Source organism: Hylobates moloch, unplaced genomic scaffold (assembly GCF_009828535.3).
Source record: "Hylobates moloch isolate HMO894 unplaced genomic scaffold, HMol_V3 SCAFFOLD_13, whole genome shotgun sequence".
In the NCBI taxonomy this organism is placed as follows: domain Eukaryota; kingdom Metazoa; phylum Chordata; class Mammalia; order Primates; family Hylobatidae; genus Hylobates; species Hylobates moloch.
Genome location: NW_026652288.1, coordinates 60,418,105 through 60,435,370, shown reverse-complemented (window position 1 = coordinate 60,435,370; position 17,266 = coordinate 60,418,105). Strand labels below are relative to the sequence as shown.

General features: G+C 38.9%; 1 protein-coding gene across 2 annotated transcripts in view; it reads left to right on the top strand.

Annotated features, from left to right (window-relative positions):
* SCAF11 (SR-related CTD associated factor 11) overlaps positions 1–7,033 on the top strand; it is a 79,482-nt gene extending 72,449 nt beyond the window's left edge. For both annotated transcript variants that reach the window (XM_032753334.2, XM_058426172.1), the window contains exons 12-15: positions 1,068–1,414; positions 2,994–3,212; positions 3,566–3,685; positions 3,955–7,033. In XM_032753334.2, the coding sequence (XP_032609225.1) occupies positions 1,068–1,414; positions 2,994–3,212; positions 3,566–3,685; positions 3,955–4,101 (833 nt within the window). In that variant the 3' untranslated portion in view covers positions 4,102–7,033. The remainder of the gene's footprint in view (positions 1–1,067; positions 1,415–2,993; positions 3,213–3,565; positions 3,686–3,954) is intronic.
* The last annotated feature ends 10,233 nt before the right edge of the window (positions 7,034–17,266 follow it).

Sequence of the window (17,266 nt, the reverse complement as noted above, 5' to 3'; positions counted from 1 at the left end):
TCAGATATGTACACTTTTAATTCTTTTGATAATTGTTCTCATACAAATAAAATAAGCCATTGTTTTAATAGTAAAGATTTATATTTCCTTGTTTTTTTTTCTTGTTAAGAACATTGCAAGAAAAAGGCTGTTGAAGACATAAAAATTGAATAATCTTATAATTTAGTAATTAAATTTTATGTGAATTTTTTTAACCAGTCAGTTTCTTGAGCTACTGATGGTTGATATATGTTTTGCATGAACTTATTCTTAAAAATATTTTCAGGTGAATGTTTGTTTTGTTTTTTGAGATGGAGTTTCTCTGTTGTTGCCCAGGCTGGAGTGCAATGGCATGATCTCTGCTCACTGCAACCTCCACCTCCTGGGTTCAAGTGATTCTCCAGCCTCCCGAATGCCTGGGATTATAGGCGCTCACCACCACGCCTGGCTAATTTTTGTATTTTTTTAGTAGAGACGGGGTTTCACCATGTTGGCCAGGCTGCTCTCGAACACCTGACCTCAGGTGATCCGCCCACCTTGGCCTCCCAAAGTGCTGGGATTACAGGCTTGAACCACCGTGCCTGGCCAAATGTTTTCTTTCAGTTAGAAAATCAGTCCACGAGGCCGGGCGCGGTGGCTCACGCTTGTAATCCCAGCACTTTGGGAGGCCGAGGCGGGCGGATCATGAGCTCAGGAGATCGAGACCACAGTGAAACCCCGTCTCTACTAAAAATACAAAAAAATTAGCTGGGCGTGGTGGCGGGCGCCTGTAGTCCCAGCTACTTGGAGAGGCTGAGGCAGGAGAATGGCGTGAACCCGGGAGGCGGAGCTTGCAGTGAGCCGAGATTGCGCAACTGCACTCCAGCCTGGGCGACAGAGCGAGACTCTGTCTCAAAAAAAAAAAAAAAAAAAAAATCAGTCCACGTTATTTAGAAATGACAGGATTAAATTAAGCAATTGGAGATTGGTATTGGTATACTAAGCCTATTAATTGCTATTTAATTTTACTGTAACCAGTGGTTCTTTGTTTCTCTGTCTAAAGAGATTTATAACATGATTTTTTTCACAAGCTTTTTTTCTTTTGATAGATTCTAGCCTAAAAGACCAAACAAACCAGCAAGTTGATGGTTCTCAACTACCTATAAATATGATGCAACCACAAATGAATGTAATGCAGCAACAAATGAATGCACAACACCAGCCTATGAATATCTTCCCATATCCAGTGGGTGTTCATGCTCCTTTGATGAACATCCAACGCAATCCATTTAACATTCATCCTCAGCTACCCTTGCATCTCCACACAGGAGTGCCCCTCATGCAGGTAGCCGCTCCTACCAGTGTATCTCAGGGACCACCACCACCACCACCACCTCCCCCACCATCCCAACAAGTCAACTACATTGCTTCACAACCAGATGGCAAGCAGTTGCAGGTATGTTTTTAGCAACTCAAGTTTAATCAATATAGCCATTGTAAACATTTAGCTGTTTATGACAGATGTTCAAAAAAAGGCATCGTGGCATTCAAAAACAATTGTTTATTTGATTTCAGTTATGGTAAACCTTCATAGTCCCTCTTTCACTATCCTTCTCAAAACCCCCCAACTCCCAAATTAGAAAATTAATTAAATACTTATTACCAAATCCAAGCTACATATATGCTGTTACTTATGGTGAACAGGATTTTTTTTTTTCATGTTAAACCAAATTATAAGCCAAATTAGAATCAAGTGGTGGGTGCTTTACATTTTTCCCCTGTTTTGCACTGTTTAGGGCATGTATGGGGACGGTGGGAACTAGTGATTAAGTACTGTGATGAAGCTTTTATTGTCTTGTTTTCAGACAAACACTAGATAAAGCTGTTTATTATCCATTACCATCTGTGTTTCATTTACATGAATTTATCATGCTAAAAAGAAAGGAGAAGTGCCTCTGTGAGACATAGAAAATTTGAATAATTTGCAAACACTGTGTTGCTTATAATTTTATGACTGCCTTTTAAAAATTTTAGAATCCTAGGCCGGGCATGGTGGCTCACGCCTGTTATCCCAGCACTTTGTGAGGCCAAGGTGGGTGAATCATGAGGTCAGGATCAGCCTGGCCAACATGGTGAAACCCTTCCTCTACTAAAAATACAAAAATTAGCCGGGTGTGGTGGCGAGCGCCTGTAATCCCAGCTACTCGGGAGGTTGAGGCAGGACAATTGCTTGAACCCAGGAGGCGGAGGTTGCAGTGAGCTGAGATCGCGTCACTGCACTCCAGCCTGGGTGACAGAGCAAGACTCTGTTTAGAAAAAAAAAAAAAAAAATACAAAAATTAGCCAGGCGTGGTGATGCATGCCTGTAATCCCAGCTACTCAGAGGCTGAGGCTCGAGCATCATTTGAACCCAGTATTGGGAGACTGCAGTGAGCCAAGATCGCGCCACCACACTCCAGCCTGGGAGACAGAGTGAGACTTGGTCTCTAAATAAATAATTAATTAATTAAAATAAAATAAATAGAATCCTGACAGTAAGATAGAGTTGAAGGAATAGGGAAATTGGATTTTAATATTTGGGATCTTAATCTTTTTCTCCTGTCAACTTACTGCAAGCCTTTTTTCTCCTGTCAACTTACTACAAGCCATTTGACTTTACTGCCTTATTTTTTCCAATCTTTAAAGTGGGGGCACTTATTTTCGTTAATATTCCTAAAGATCCTTGCAGGAAAGATACAGTTCTTTAAATGCTATTCTCCTTCTCCTTGTTTTTAGTGTTGCTGTCAGAATGTTACAATACATATATATATATAAAATGTAAAAGTCATCTTGACATATCTAAATAAGGCCCCGTTTAAGAATGTTACTCATTTTTCTTTAAAGGGCCCTTTAGATATAATTACCTGAAATATGCATTTTTATTTAGTACTAAGGTTGGTTTGCTTTGTGTTTTTTAATGTTATTTCTAATACATCACTAAAAGACTTCTATCGAGTACAAGTAATTCATTAACTGATGATAACTCTTTAAAACAGGGTATTCCTAGTTCTTCTCATGTGAGTAATAACATGAGTACACCAGTTTTGCCTGCTCCGACAGCAGCCCCAGGAAATACGGGAACGGTTCAGGGACCAAGTTCTGGTAATACTTCGTCATCCAGTCACAGCAAAGCCTCTAATGCTGCTGTAAAATTGGCAGAAAGCAAAGTAAGTGTTGCAGTGGAAGCCAGCGCAGATAGCTCGAAGACAGACAAGGCAAGTTCAAGGTTGAGAGCAACCTCCATAATTCTGTATATGATAAAGGAGAAAAAAATATCAGCTTTTTATTGTATGAGTGGTGAAGGCAATTTCTTATTGGCCATCTAAATGCCAGTATTATTTGAAGGATTCTCTCTAGATGTGTTGATGTCCAGTAAATTACTGGTAATATTTTATAATTGTTTTTAGAAATGTTTGATATGTTTTAGTAAATAAACTGTTTTGTATTTGTCACGTTAATAGTTGGAGAGTCTCTTATTGTAAATGTGAAGTATTTTCAATTTCTTGTTTGGAATTTTGTGAGAGCATGTGACTGGTAAATAATAAATTACACATTTTCTTCTCATCAGAAATTGCAAATTCAAGAAAAAGCAGCACAAGAGGTAAAATTGGCCATCAAGCCATTTTACCAAAATAAAGATATCACCAAGGAAGAATATAAAGAAATTGTACGGAAAGCAGTAGATAAAGTAAGTTATGGCTTTAGTGGAGTATGTGCACGTTGTTTTGAACCACCTCTGTTTTAATAAATGAATGCTGAAGTTTAATTAAAATAATAAAAGCTAGCTCCTACTAATTCCTGTCTACTTTTTTGCCTTTTGATTAGTTTGTATGAAATAATGAAACATGAAAATAAGTCTGGTTATCTCTTTGGGGTTGTTTTTTCACAAAGCTTTCTATTTTGGCTTTAATCCCTTTAAGCATGAAAAAAGTTTACCCCCCACCCCTTTTTTCTTAGGTTTGTCATAGTAAGAGTGGAGAAGTAAATTCTACTAAAGTGGCAAATCTGGTTAAAGCCTATGTAGACAAATACAAATATTCACGGAAGGGGAGCCAAAAGAAAACTCTGGAAGAACCTGTGTCTACTGAAAAAAACATAGGCTGAAATGGGGAACGCTGTCAAGGACATTATCAGGATATCTGCAAAGTGCAATTTCAACATGTACCATTAACTGAAAATCATACGTAACTGTGATTGAAATTTGGTTTTGATAAAATTATTTTTTTAACATAGGATATGATGTTTTGTTCTAAATAAATATAGGTCTGCACAGCAACTTTATCCTTCCTTCCCCTCCACCCCCCGCCCCCACAAAATTCAAGGGAAAGTAAAGGGTTTAAAGGAATGTGCATCTTTACTAGGACTGTGTTATATAGTGTGGATACTGGAAAATGTATACCTTTTTGATTAGGGCAATGGAGTGCATAAATTAGAAACTTCTAAGTGCACTGGTTTTCAAAGAGATATATATAATGCATTTATTCTGTCAGGTTAAAATATAAAGTATGATCTTTATGATTTTTTTCCCTCTAATTATAGAAAGTTAAATAATGTATTACCATGAAAAATGTTTCTAATATTAAATAGAACATATCAGTTGCAAAGTTCCTAATGTGTATTTTTAAAGCACATATCTGAATAAATTGCCTAGATAGAAAAAAAAATTATCACATGAGTAAAATTTAGTGTTCAAAACATTGAGACACTCTTCACCTATTGTATGACCAAATAAAGGTTATGCTGCTTGTTTTTCTTTTGTGCCTTTTTTTTTACCCCTAATTGAGATAAGCAGTTTGACTTACTAGATTAGAACTTTGGCAGTTCAAAGTCTTTGTTGAAGACTTTGAGGAAAAAGATTTGGAAAAATTGTTGACTTTCGGCCGGGCATGATGGCTCACGCCTGTAATCCCAGCACTTTGGGAGGCCGAGGTGGGTGGATCACCTGAGAGGTCAGGAGTTCGAGACCAGCCTGGCCAACATGGTGAAATCCCGTTTCTACTAAAAATACAAAAATTAGCCAGGCGTCATGGTGGGCACCTGTAATCCCAGCTACGGGAGGCTGAGGCAGGAGAATCAGTTGAACCCGGGAGGTGGGGGTTGCAGTGAGCCGAGACCATGCCATTGCACTCCAGCCTGGGCAACAGGAACAAATCTCTGTCTCAAAAAAAAAAAAAAGAGTGTTGACTTTGTAGAAATTATGTTCTTTCATAGTATCTTCTTCTACCCATTGCAGACGATAAATTATTTGTGCCAATTCGAGAACTGCTGTTAGGCTGTTATCCTCCCTTCCTTGGGGCTAAGAATTACAAGACTCATGGCACTGGCATAAAGTTGCTGTTTATCTAATCACTGAAGAAATTATTTTCACACTTGAAAATCCCCAAATGCTTTACAATGAATGAAGTGTTAATTTGGTGACCAGGTGGTAGCCATTAGCCATGTTGCAAAATTCTAGACAATAAAACCTGTGTTTTAGAAACGGAGGGGAAATTTAAATAATGGAATCTTCGTTAGGCTTTCAGGGACTAGGGATTTGGGTTTTGTTTTTTTTTTTTCTCTTTTTAGTACTAGAATATCTCAGTTTTTATAAAAGGTAAGTTTAAAATGTTTATCGTGCCATTATTTTAACTGGCATCTTGAAAGAACAGTGGGTTTTCTCCATGATAAACTGATTCCAGTAAGAATTTTCAGTACATACCAAGTACCTGGAAAGTTCTTCAGATAAGTTAATAGATCCAAGGAGATACATGCCTCAGTGAGATAAACTGACCTTTTTACTAGCTAAACTATTTAGCCAGAGCAATACTCTGTAGAACTGTGCTTTTCTAAAGTAAAGATTATCTGTTTCTCAATTTTATGTGCATAATACTTTTCCTGGTGCTAGCTTTGATAGGCAAAATATTTTGAAATGTTGGCCCCATAATGATTGTGCTAGTTCGTAAGCTTTGTTAAGTTATGAGTGTAATCATAAAAATATTTCCAAGCAGTTTTTGACCTTTATTCTACATTTCCGGGCATTTGTAATATGGTATTCTACTGGTATATATTTTTAAAGTTTGCGTTTAGATTATGATAAAGAAATTTCAAGCGTATTTCTTCTAATAAAGTATTAAGACTGTTTCAGAATATCAAGGCACACCTCCTTAGTTGTTTTAAGTTAGAACTCTAGAAACAATTTTGTGAATGTTCAAAGTATTTTGAGTTAAGCCTAAGCTGATTAATCACACAATACATAACTTTTCCTGCATTTTCTTTCAGTGACATTTGAGAATTGGATGACATTTTAAAATGTGCTTTATACCATTTAGCTTTTGCAAACAAGTTCTAAAGTTTTGGAGAAAAAGTGGTGTGGTCAAGAGTTGAAGTCTCATATATCTTTAGTAGCACTCCCATGAATTATTTCCATGACAATAACAAGTGTGTGTTCCATATATGATTGGGGCACTGGTTAGACTGCATTAATAGCTACTTGATTAGAATTCAAACTTTTAAAATTTTGAAATGTTTAAGAATGTATTGGAAAATGCATGCTTTATGTTGAAAAAATACATTGCTTTAACATTCCTCATTCTTGAGTTCTTTAAGAAATTTATGTTAATTTTGCATGGGCACAAACTTAATCAGAAACATTTTGTGGAGTTACATTTCCTCTTATTTTTTATCAAGGTTCATTACTGATCTTTGAAACCTTGGTCCCTTTAACTTACTAGTCACATTGACCAATGTTTTATAGAAATGCATAGAATTTTGAGACTAATAGTAGTTATCCATTAATATTCCAAAAGTTTTGTGCTTTTTAAAATTTGTTTTGGTAGTTACCACATTTTTTTCTCTTATCTTCCTTTAAATGGCCACAGTGTGTGCTGCTTGAATGTTCCATCCAAAAGATGTAGCTTCAGAAGCACAGTGATTGCCCCAGGGTCCATGAGATATTGTTTGTATTATGAAGTTGGAGTGCTGTCTACTGAAATTATACTCTTAAATAAATATGTATGTAGTGTGTAATATTTTCTAATAAATTCTTTTGATAAACTAATGTCTTCAACATTTTATTATTAAGGTTCCAGGGCAATGGTGACTTTTTAATTAATTACAAACGTGTTGAAGTGTTACTTGGATTTGTACCAGAGTCATTCGCATCATGGTTACATAATACCCAAGCTCTAAAGCAAGCTTAGAGCTAGCTATAAGCATATATTTTAATGGCATTTTCCCCTAATTACATAATTTTTGTAAGAAATTAGAAAAACTTTAGTAAATGTGTAAAAGAAGAGACTGAAAAAGGAGAAAAATCACTTGTAATCCTACCCAAAGGTAACAACTAATGCCAAGCAAACTGCACATAATTATGTTGTAACCTTTCATTTTCACTTGACGTACTGAGAATTTTCCATTTTAGTAAAAATTACAGCATGATTTATACTGGCTGTATAATATTCTTTTTTTTCTTTTTTTGAGATGGAGTCTCGCTCTGTTGCCCAGGCTGGAATGCAGTGGCACCATCTCAGCTCACTGCACCCTCCACCTTCCGGGTTCAAGCAATTCTTCTGCCTCGGCCTCTTGGGTAGCTGGGATTACAGGCACCTGCCACCACACCTGGTTAATTTTTGTATTTTTAGTAGAGACGGGGTTTCACCATGTTGGTCTCGAATTCCTGACCTCAAGTGATTTGCCTGCCCAGCCTCCCAAAGTGCTTGAATTACAGGTGTGAGCCACCACACCTGGCCCAGTGGCTGTATAGTAGTCTATAACTTGACTGTACCATTAAAACAATCCTCCACTGTTGGATATTAAGTTGCCTTTTTTTTTTTTTTTTTTTTGTTTTTGAGACTCGCTCTGTGGACCAGGCCAGACTGGAGTGGCGCTATCTCGGCTCACTGCAAGTTCCACCTCCCGGGTTCACGCCATTCTCCTGCCTCAGCCTTCTGAGTAGCTGGGACTACAAGCGCCTGCCACCACACCCGGCTAATGTTTTGTATTTTTAGTAGAGACGGGGTTTCAATTTGTTAGGATGGTCTCGATCTGACTTCGTGATCCGCCCGCCTCGGCCTCCCAAAGTGCTGGGATTACAGGCATGAGCCACTGTGCCTGGCCTAAGTTGCTTTTATGAATATAAATTAGTAAAATATAAATAAGACGTATAAATTTCTACCAATTTCAGATTTTCTTGGGATTGATTCTAGAATATCTCATTTTATCATAAAATTTTTAAATATACACACATGTTGCATACTTTCTAAAAATTGAATTACATATACTGTGAAACTTCATTTTCTTAAGCTGATTTTTCTATCCAGAGAACCACTACAAGGATTTGTTTGTATTTATTTCCAAACTCTTTAATCCATTTACAAAATTTTTTTTTAACTTGGCAGCAGGGTGGTTCCTGCCTGTAATCCCAGCACTTTGGGAGGCCAAGGCAGGAGGACTGCTGGAGCTCAGGAGTTGGAAACCAGTCTGGGTAACATAGCAAGACCCCGTCTCTACAAAAAATAAAAAAGTTGGCCAGGTGTGGTGGTGTATACCTGTGGTCTCAAGATACTTAGGAGGCTGAGGTGGGAGAATTGCTTGAGCCCAGGAGACAGAGGTTGCAGTGAGCCAAAATTGTGCCACTGCACTCCAGCCTGGGTGTCAGAGCAAGATACTGTCTCAACAACAAAATGTTTTGTTCGGTTGCAGGAAAGCAGGTTGCACAGATCGTTTTTCCCAGCATATGAATTATATTTTGTAAATTGTTCTGCATCTCTAGTTCCCTTAATAAATTGAAGATATATTCTAATGTCAGTACATATATATATATAACAAATGTGCCATGTTCTTTGTGATGGCTACATCATGTTCCTCTATTGGTGGCCATTTAAGTTATGTGCAGGTTTTGGCTATTAGAACGCTTTAATGAACACCCTTCTTTGTGATTTAACCACTGAACAATTTTTTTTTTTTTTTGAGACGAGTCTCACTTTGTTGCCCAGGCAAGAGTGCAGTGGTGTGATCTTGGCTCACTGCAGCCTCAACCTCCTGGGCTCAAGTGATCTTTACACCTCAGCCTTCCAAGTGGCTGGGACTACAGGTATGGGCCACTCTGCCCGGCTGATTTTTTTTAATTTTGTAGAGACAGGATCTTGCTCTGGTGCCCAGGCTGGTCTCAAACTCCTGAGCTCAAGCAACTGTCCTGCCTTGGCCTCCCAAAGTGCTGGGATTATAGGCATGAGCCATGGTGCCTGGACTCATTTTTGACTTTTTAATAGCACTCCCATATTTCCTATTTTGGAGATATTAAACATTTAACCATGAAGCCATCTTTAGTGAATTCTTTGCTTTTCTTACCCTGTTTTCATTTTCTTAAACAGTTGCTGTTTCCTATGCATCAATTCCTCCTTTACAATAAGCTCCAGCTCCTGTTTCCAGCCATGTTACCTTTGACTTTTTTCAATAGTTTTACTTAAATTCTGCAGAAACCAGTTTCATCTTAGAAACTATAGACTAATCATCCAATAGTACAGTTTTGGTCAAATTATTCCACATCATTTCTTCAACAGATAGTGCCAGCCTGTGTGTGTGACACAGTAGAGAAGAGGGAGCAAAACAGTATCATCATGGAGCCATCTACTTGGTGGGGAAAACGGGTACATATATAACTGATGAGGGTGCAAGTAGGACAACCAGATGCTCCAAGAATCTGATGGGTTTATAAAATCTAAGATTGGTCAGGGAGGACCCTTGGGGTGGGAAGGGGGTTGACACTTCAGCTAAGAGCCAAATGGTAACTAGGCAGGGAGAGGATGCGCTGGCAGAGGGAATGGGGGCCAGAGTGGGTCTAGCCAGAGATAGCATGGCATCCCTAAACCTGGAATGGCTGGAATGAAGATTGGGAGGAGTTTTTCGGCAGCATATTTTGTAAGGAAAAGCTTTTAAACTGGAGGTGTTTGACATGATCAGATTTGCATTTTGAAATGAGTGGTCAAAATGTTTCAATGGCTCAATACAAGCGGTTAGAACATGAGAAGTGGGCCGGGCGCGGTGGCTCATGCTTGTAATCCCACCACTTTGGGATGCCAGGGTGGGCAGGTCACCTGAGGTCAGGAGTTCCAGATCAGCCTGACCAACATGGAGAAATCCCGTTTCTATTAAAAATACAAAATTAGCCGGGCGTAGTGGCGCATGCCTGTAATCCCAGCTGCTTGGGAGGCTGAGGCAGGAGAATCCCTGGAACCTGGGAGGCAGAGGTTGCGGTGAGCCAAGATCGAGCCATTGCATTCCAGCCTGGGCAACAAGAGAGAAATTCTGTCTCAAAACAAAAATAAAAAAAAAGAAGTGTTCAACCAAAAACATTAAACAACAGTGTTTTAAATTTTGTCAAATTGATAATTTCCAATTGTGGCAAGAGTGCCACGATCAAACACTACTGTGGGGGGGTGCAAATATGTACAATTTTTCTGAAAGGCAGTTTGAAAATAGGTACAAAGAACCTTAAAGGGATTATATATTCTTTTCATAATATAAACATCCTAGTCCACATATTTCTTTCCAGTATTAGTGGAAAACTGGAGGGGGATGGTTAACATAAACTATGGTTCATTCATATGAAAGTATTTTACAGCTATTTTAAATGTTTCCGGGGGGCAGGAAATGGAAGAATGTACTCCTTTAATATTAAATGGAGAAAAAATAGGACACAAATTATATACCATTATCCTAACTTTCTTTAAAAACTTTAAGGCAAAAAAAATACATATTATTAATAGAAGTTGTTTCTGGGTAATAGAGGATTTTTTCCCCTGTATGCTTTTGTCTCCCAAATTTCGCACAGTTAATAAAAATTGCATGATCAGAAAAACTATCTTCAAAATTGCAGGCCTCACTGCTTGTGGTATGAGGGTGAGAGATGGGGTGAAGGCTTTGCTCTAGGCTGAAGAGCTGAAAGTTTCCCACACCGGAACTGGTCTGAGTTCTCAGATGCTTGAGCATCTGGCTGTGATGGGCAAGTGTCTGGTGGCTCCTCACACTCAGCTCCTCAGGGAGGAGCTTAACTTCTCTGGCAACTGATGAGTTCTAGTCTGTAAGTAGTCAGCACGCACTGGCTTTGTGGGGTGAGAAATGCTTTAGTCATGAGGCAGTGGACTTCCGAAACCATAACTAGCTGAGCATACTCCCCACCAATCCTGTGAGTACCACAGAAGATAATCCATTTCTGGTGATAAGCAGGGGTATCACAGAGGGCCCAGTTTTGTGACCGGGAGTAAGCTATCTCTGAACCGGAGTTGCCTATAAAAAGGGGTGCTGCCTATCTACCTTGCAGGGTTACTGAGGATTGAGATAATAGATGGGAATGTCTTGAAATGTCCTCCACATTTACTTGGGGAAATTCCTGCCTATATAACCAGGACTGTTTTCTCACTACTTTCATCCCTGTTGGACAGTGATGGAAATGCAACTTAACTTGTCCAGTGGTTTGCAATCTAGCTGCATACTTAGGGTCATATGGAGAGTTTTATAAAAGGCCATGCACAAGCACAGGCCCACCGCAGACCAATTATATCTGTCTCTGGGGATGGGGTATTTAAAATCTCCCAGGTGGAGTCTAATGTGCAGCCAAGAAGCAAACCATGTAACTTTTTTAGATCCCCTGTAGATCACAGCTGTTCGGCATGATCACAGCTCACTGTAGGCTCAACCTCGTGGGCTCAAGTGATCCTCCCACCTCAGCCTCCCAAATAGCTGGAACTACAGGCATGTGCTATCATGCTAATTTTTGTATTTTTTGTAGAAATGAGGTTTCACCGTGTTGCCCAGGCTGGTCTCAAACTCCTGGGCTCAAGCAATCCACCTGACTCAGCCTCCCAAAATGCTGGGATTACAGGTGTGAGCCACTATGCCTGGCCAGATCACAGCTTGTTTGAAAACCATTTGGATTCTATCCCTGCTCTCAGAAACATCAACAGCACCTGATAGTTTGTACACACACAACTCTTTTTAACGTTTTCAAATTCGAATCTACCACATTATCTGGAATTTTGAGCCCACTAAGCACTAGGAAGATGGCAAAACAGCACCTTCAGAGACAAGATGTCAAACATTTCCAGGATGTTCACACAGTAGTTCACGGTGCAATCAACCTCTTGTAGGAACCCAGCTGTTGGAAAGGTTAGGATGAGTATACTTAATTTACACTCTTGCCTAACGGATTTACAGCTTCTAAAATTACCATTGTAGTATTGCGTTTTCAAATAATTTCCAGAATTCTTTTTCTTATACACTTTCAAAGCTGATAGCAGGTTCTCCTTACTGCTAGTGAAGTACAGTCCATCTTAATTACCAACAGCAGTGGCTAACACGGAGCACTTATTACTGGCTCTGTGCCAAGAGTTTTATTTGTATTATCTACTTCAGTTTTCCTAACAACCTTGAAAGGTAGGTTCCATTATTAACTTCATTTTGGAATGGAAAAAATGCTCCCAACCATCTTATAATATTCCTCTCAGCTCATTACATGGTCTGCCCAGTGATATTTCCTGTGTGAAGTATCCAGGTCCTAACACTGACCCTTCCTCCAACCTATCTAGCAGTTTGGGCACTAGAAATAACATCTGTATATTTCTGTTTCCATTATCCTGTGCTCCAAAGTGTGTGAAGTCCTCATAATCAGTCAAATATTATAACTATAATAAACTAAGTGGTCACCCTATTTAGTCTTTCAGATCATCCTGCTGACTTCTAAATTAATCACCTAATTCAACTAATATTAATTATGTACTTGTGATGAGCCACGTAATTCCTATATGCCATATTGCCAATAAACTTTACAGCAGAACTCCAAACAAAATCTTAATTACAGAGGAATGAGTCTGCCCAGGCTGAAGGTGAGGACTGCACACCTGCTCAGCCATCCTCCTGCCTATATGGCTCTCAATCTGACTTCCTTTGAGGCACCTCTGGTTAGTCCCATTCACCCTCAGAACCTAATTTGGATTGTATTTGTACTTGCCATTTGCACGCTTCCAGACTGCTCTGTGGAATTACCTTACTAGATAATAAGGGAAATTCCACTCCTAAGTTAATGTCCAACAGAAACACATGCCCCAGTGCATCAAGAGACAAGAGTAGAATGTTTATAGCATCATATGTAGTTGCCCCAAATTAGAAGCAATCTAAATGCCATCGGTATTGGGAATATTCAGCAATAAAAATAAGGGAACCATTGCTACATCCAACAATATAGGTGAATCTCACAACCAAGCTGAGTGAAAGATAGACACAAAATATAATCCAATACTGTATTTCTGTAATAGTTCAAAAATTGACAAAACTAAATTGTAGTGTTTAGAGATCCATACTTATGTAGTAAAAGTAAAAAAACCATAAAGAATAGGAGCAATTGCCTTGAAAATTCAGATAGTGGTTACTGATGGGGGTTTAGGGGCTTTGATTGAGATGGGACATAAGAGGCTTCTGGGGGGGACTATCAAGGTCTTTTCTTGATCTGGGCAATGGCTACGTAGGGTTTGCTGTAAAATAATAAGCCAGGCACTGTGAGTCATGCCTGTAATCCCAGCTACTTGGGAGGTTGAGGCAGGAGGATTGCTTCAGGCCAGGAGTTCAAGACCAGCCTGAGCAACATAGCAAGAGCCTGTCTCCAAAAAAATAAAAATAAAGCTCTACTCTACATTTTACTCACTTTGCTATATGTGTTATATTTCATAATTTGAAAGTTTTTAAAGAAAGTATCAAGGGGCTAGCAATTAACTCAAGGCCATTGTTTTAGATTTGATAGTCAAATCTACATTTTTCCCATTCTCTCAATCCAGTCCCAAAGGGAAAAGGAAAATCCATGAACTTGAAGGGGGAAAAAAATCTCCATTCAAAGAATAATTTTGCATCACATAAGACATACATCTGTTCGGAACCAGAAATAAGTATAAAGCAACAAAAATTCAAGGGCCTACTCTGCACAAGATTGAAGTTGTGTGTTCATTTCAAATAGTGCTCAGCCAGGCATGGTGGCTCACGCCTGTAAATCCCAGCACTTTGGGATGCCAAGGCAGTAGGATTGCTTGAGCCCAGGAGTTGAACCAGCCTGGGCAACATAGTGAGGCCTTGTCTCTATAGCCAATCAATCAATCAAAAACAATGCTTTCTGTATTAGATTAAACCAACTTTCAGGTCCTTTCTTTTTCTAAGTTACTTTAACCATGCCATTTTTTACCTAAAGATGAAAAACAAACTCATTTTCAATGGTTGTACAATTTAGAAAATTGCCTGTCCCAGGCAGCTGCCTTGCAAAAGTGATTTTGTTTAAAAGGTCAACCTGAAAGCCAGTCTAGTTTTGTCTTTCACAGTTTAGCTATAAATAGGGCATCATATTTGATAATTCAAATCAATACATCTTCTCAAAAGCAAAGGCTAAACGTTTTCTCCAGTTTAGGGAAGTCATAATGTATAGTCCAGAGATTCTGAAGCCCCTCTCAATCAAATGTGTTGGTTAAACTTATTACATTTGATTTCAAAACTACACTTTGTGGGGCCCTGTTAGTTCTGTTTACTAGGTGGCCAAGCCATTTCTATCATCTCACTCTGCTCCTCCCTGATATTGTCGAGTTTCATTTTTGTGCATTTTGTATGTAGAGAATGTTTATAGCTTTGACATCTTACTAGTTAACCCCTGCACTTGTCAATCTATAACCTCCTCTCATCCTCAACAAGACCTCTCCAAACTCAAACTCTCTTACTACCATTAGGTCTGTCCATTTCTATTTTATTATTATTTTGAGACAGGGTCTCACTCTATTGCCCAGGCTGGAGTGGAATGGCACGAATGCAGTTCACTGTAGCTTCAACCTCCTGGGCTCAAATATCCACATGCTTCAGCCTCTCCAGTAGTTGGAACCACAGGCGTGCACCACCACACCCAGCTAATTTTCTTATTTTTTGTAGAGACAAAGTCTGGCCATGTTGACCAAGTTGGTCTCAAATTCCTGAGCTTGAGCAATCTTCCTGCCTCAGCCTCCCAATGTGCTGGAATTATAGGTGCGAACCACCATGCCTGGCTGAGGTCTGTCAAATTTCTACTAGCCCTTAGAATCTCTCATTAAAAGACATTTTCCCTTCTCAGGGGTTGGGCGCGGTGGCTCACACCTCTAATCCCGGCACCTTGGAAGGCCAAGGTGGGTGGATTGCTTGAGGTCAGGAGTTCAAGACCAGCATGGGCAACATGGCAAAACCCCATCTCTACAAAAAAATAAATAAATAAATACAAAAATTAGCCAGGCATGGTGGCTCGCACCTGTAATCCCAGCTAACTCAGGAGGCTGAAGTGGGAGGACTGCTTGAGCCTGGGAGGCAGAGGTTGCAGTGGGCCGAGATTGCACCACTGCACTTCAGTCTGGGTGACAGAGCCAGGCTCTGTCTTAAAAATAAAGAAATAAGATAAAAAAAAATACAAAGTACTTTAAAAAAAAGACATTTTGCCTTCTCCACAAAGCCCTTCCTACTTTCCCTTTCCAACTCAGCATCAAATGAAGCCTGCTACATGATTAAACTCCCCAAACTCTTTATAATTTCCTTATGGCACATGTTTTTATCTTTTATCGTATTGGGTATTATTTGTAAGTTTGGCCTACCTTCAGAGCAGGATGTCTCCGCCTTCCAAAGCAGCAGCATAAGTACTCCAACAGTATTGTGCGTTGAAGGTGATTTAAAGGTGTACGCTGGGGAAAATCCTATTAACATCATACTATTGTTAAGGAGGAACGACTCTTTCCAAAGGAGTTAGCAGATGGTTGTTTAAACTAGGCACCAGACGGATAGTTGATTAGAAACTGTGGTTTCAACTTACTATAAATATTTGTCTTAGAAATGGCCCTTTGTCAAGGGTATTTCCAGAAAATTTTTCTGGCTTTACAAAGTGGTGCCAAGTTAATGAATGAAATACTTGGGAAATCTGAAGAATTATGGAAAATCTTAAAAAGACAAAATGCAAAGAAAGAAAATACTAGGAACAATGAGGCAAATACAAACGAAAAGATCTGCACCGAAATTAGGGGTACATAGTGTTTATACTAGCAGACTCCTGGCCTTGAGTCTGACTCTCTGAGGAAAGAATTCTCCCAATTACTCTTTATAACTAGGCTTCAGAGGAGCTGGATAAATAGTTTAACCACTTACTTGCTGTAAGAACCTGGTCAAGGTACTTACTCATCTTAACCCTCTTTTCCCCACTTGTGAAATATTAGCTATTACATTGGGTTGTTGTGAAGGCTGAAACAATACATGTAAAATGCTTAGCACAGTGCCTGACAGAGTAGTGTTCAGCAAAATATTAGTGACTAGTTTAAAACAGCACCTTAAATTTTGGAAACAATTTAAATGTCCATCAATACGGGTTCTAGTTAAATATAGCATATCCATACAATGGAAAACTATATTATATAGCTGTAAGAAGGATGAGAAAGCTATGTACCAATATGGAATAAACTTAAAATATTAAAATTTCAAGAAAGTACAGCATTTTATGGTATGAAATATTTTTGTGTAAAAAAGAGAAAATATTGAATTCACTTGTATGTAATCAACACCAGAGATGTACTCAATAAATGTGAACAGTGGTTATCTGGTTGGGGGACAGGGGTGGTGAAGCAGATGGGAATGAGGCTTTTCATAGAATTTAACTTTTTGATTAAGTTACTTTCTAAAGGCAGTTTATGTTTTAAATAAATGTATCCAATGTGGGTTGTATCTCAGACTAAAATCCACAGGAGCCAGGACTTAATAATAGCCTTTTCTTTTAATATTTAAATGTAGTCTTATTAAAGGAAATGGATCTACTTACTTAAGTATATACCAGTGTGTCTTAGTGTTTCTTATCCACACATAAGGCAATCCTGGACTTAATTTTTACCAATAGGAAATGAGGCTATATAATTGCAATGAAAGAGTTACAAATACCAGTGTAGTAATGTAATTAGACAGTGGTACTGTCTTCATTTGTTTTGCTGCCTCTGGAGAAGGCTAGTGTAGTTGTTGTATGACTGACTGCTGTATGAGTCTGAGAAGAGTCAAGCAGTATGAAAGTGATCAGCTAAAAGTTCCTGACAGATACTGGATTTTGTTCTCATTTAATTTACTATTTGGTAACAATGACAGTGCCAGGTGTCCCACATGGTTAACCCCATAGCTCCACTTCTGCTCCTTAGCAGCTTCTGCTTTGCATCATGTTCCCTCTGTTTGGTATTTAACAGCAGTGGTTAAGATCAGGACAGAAGTCACTTATCCA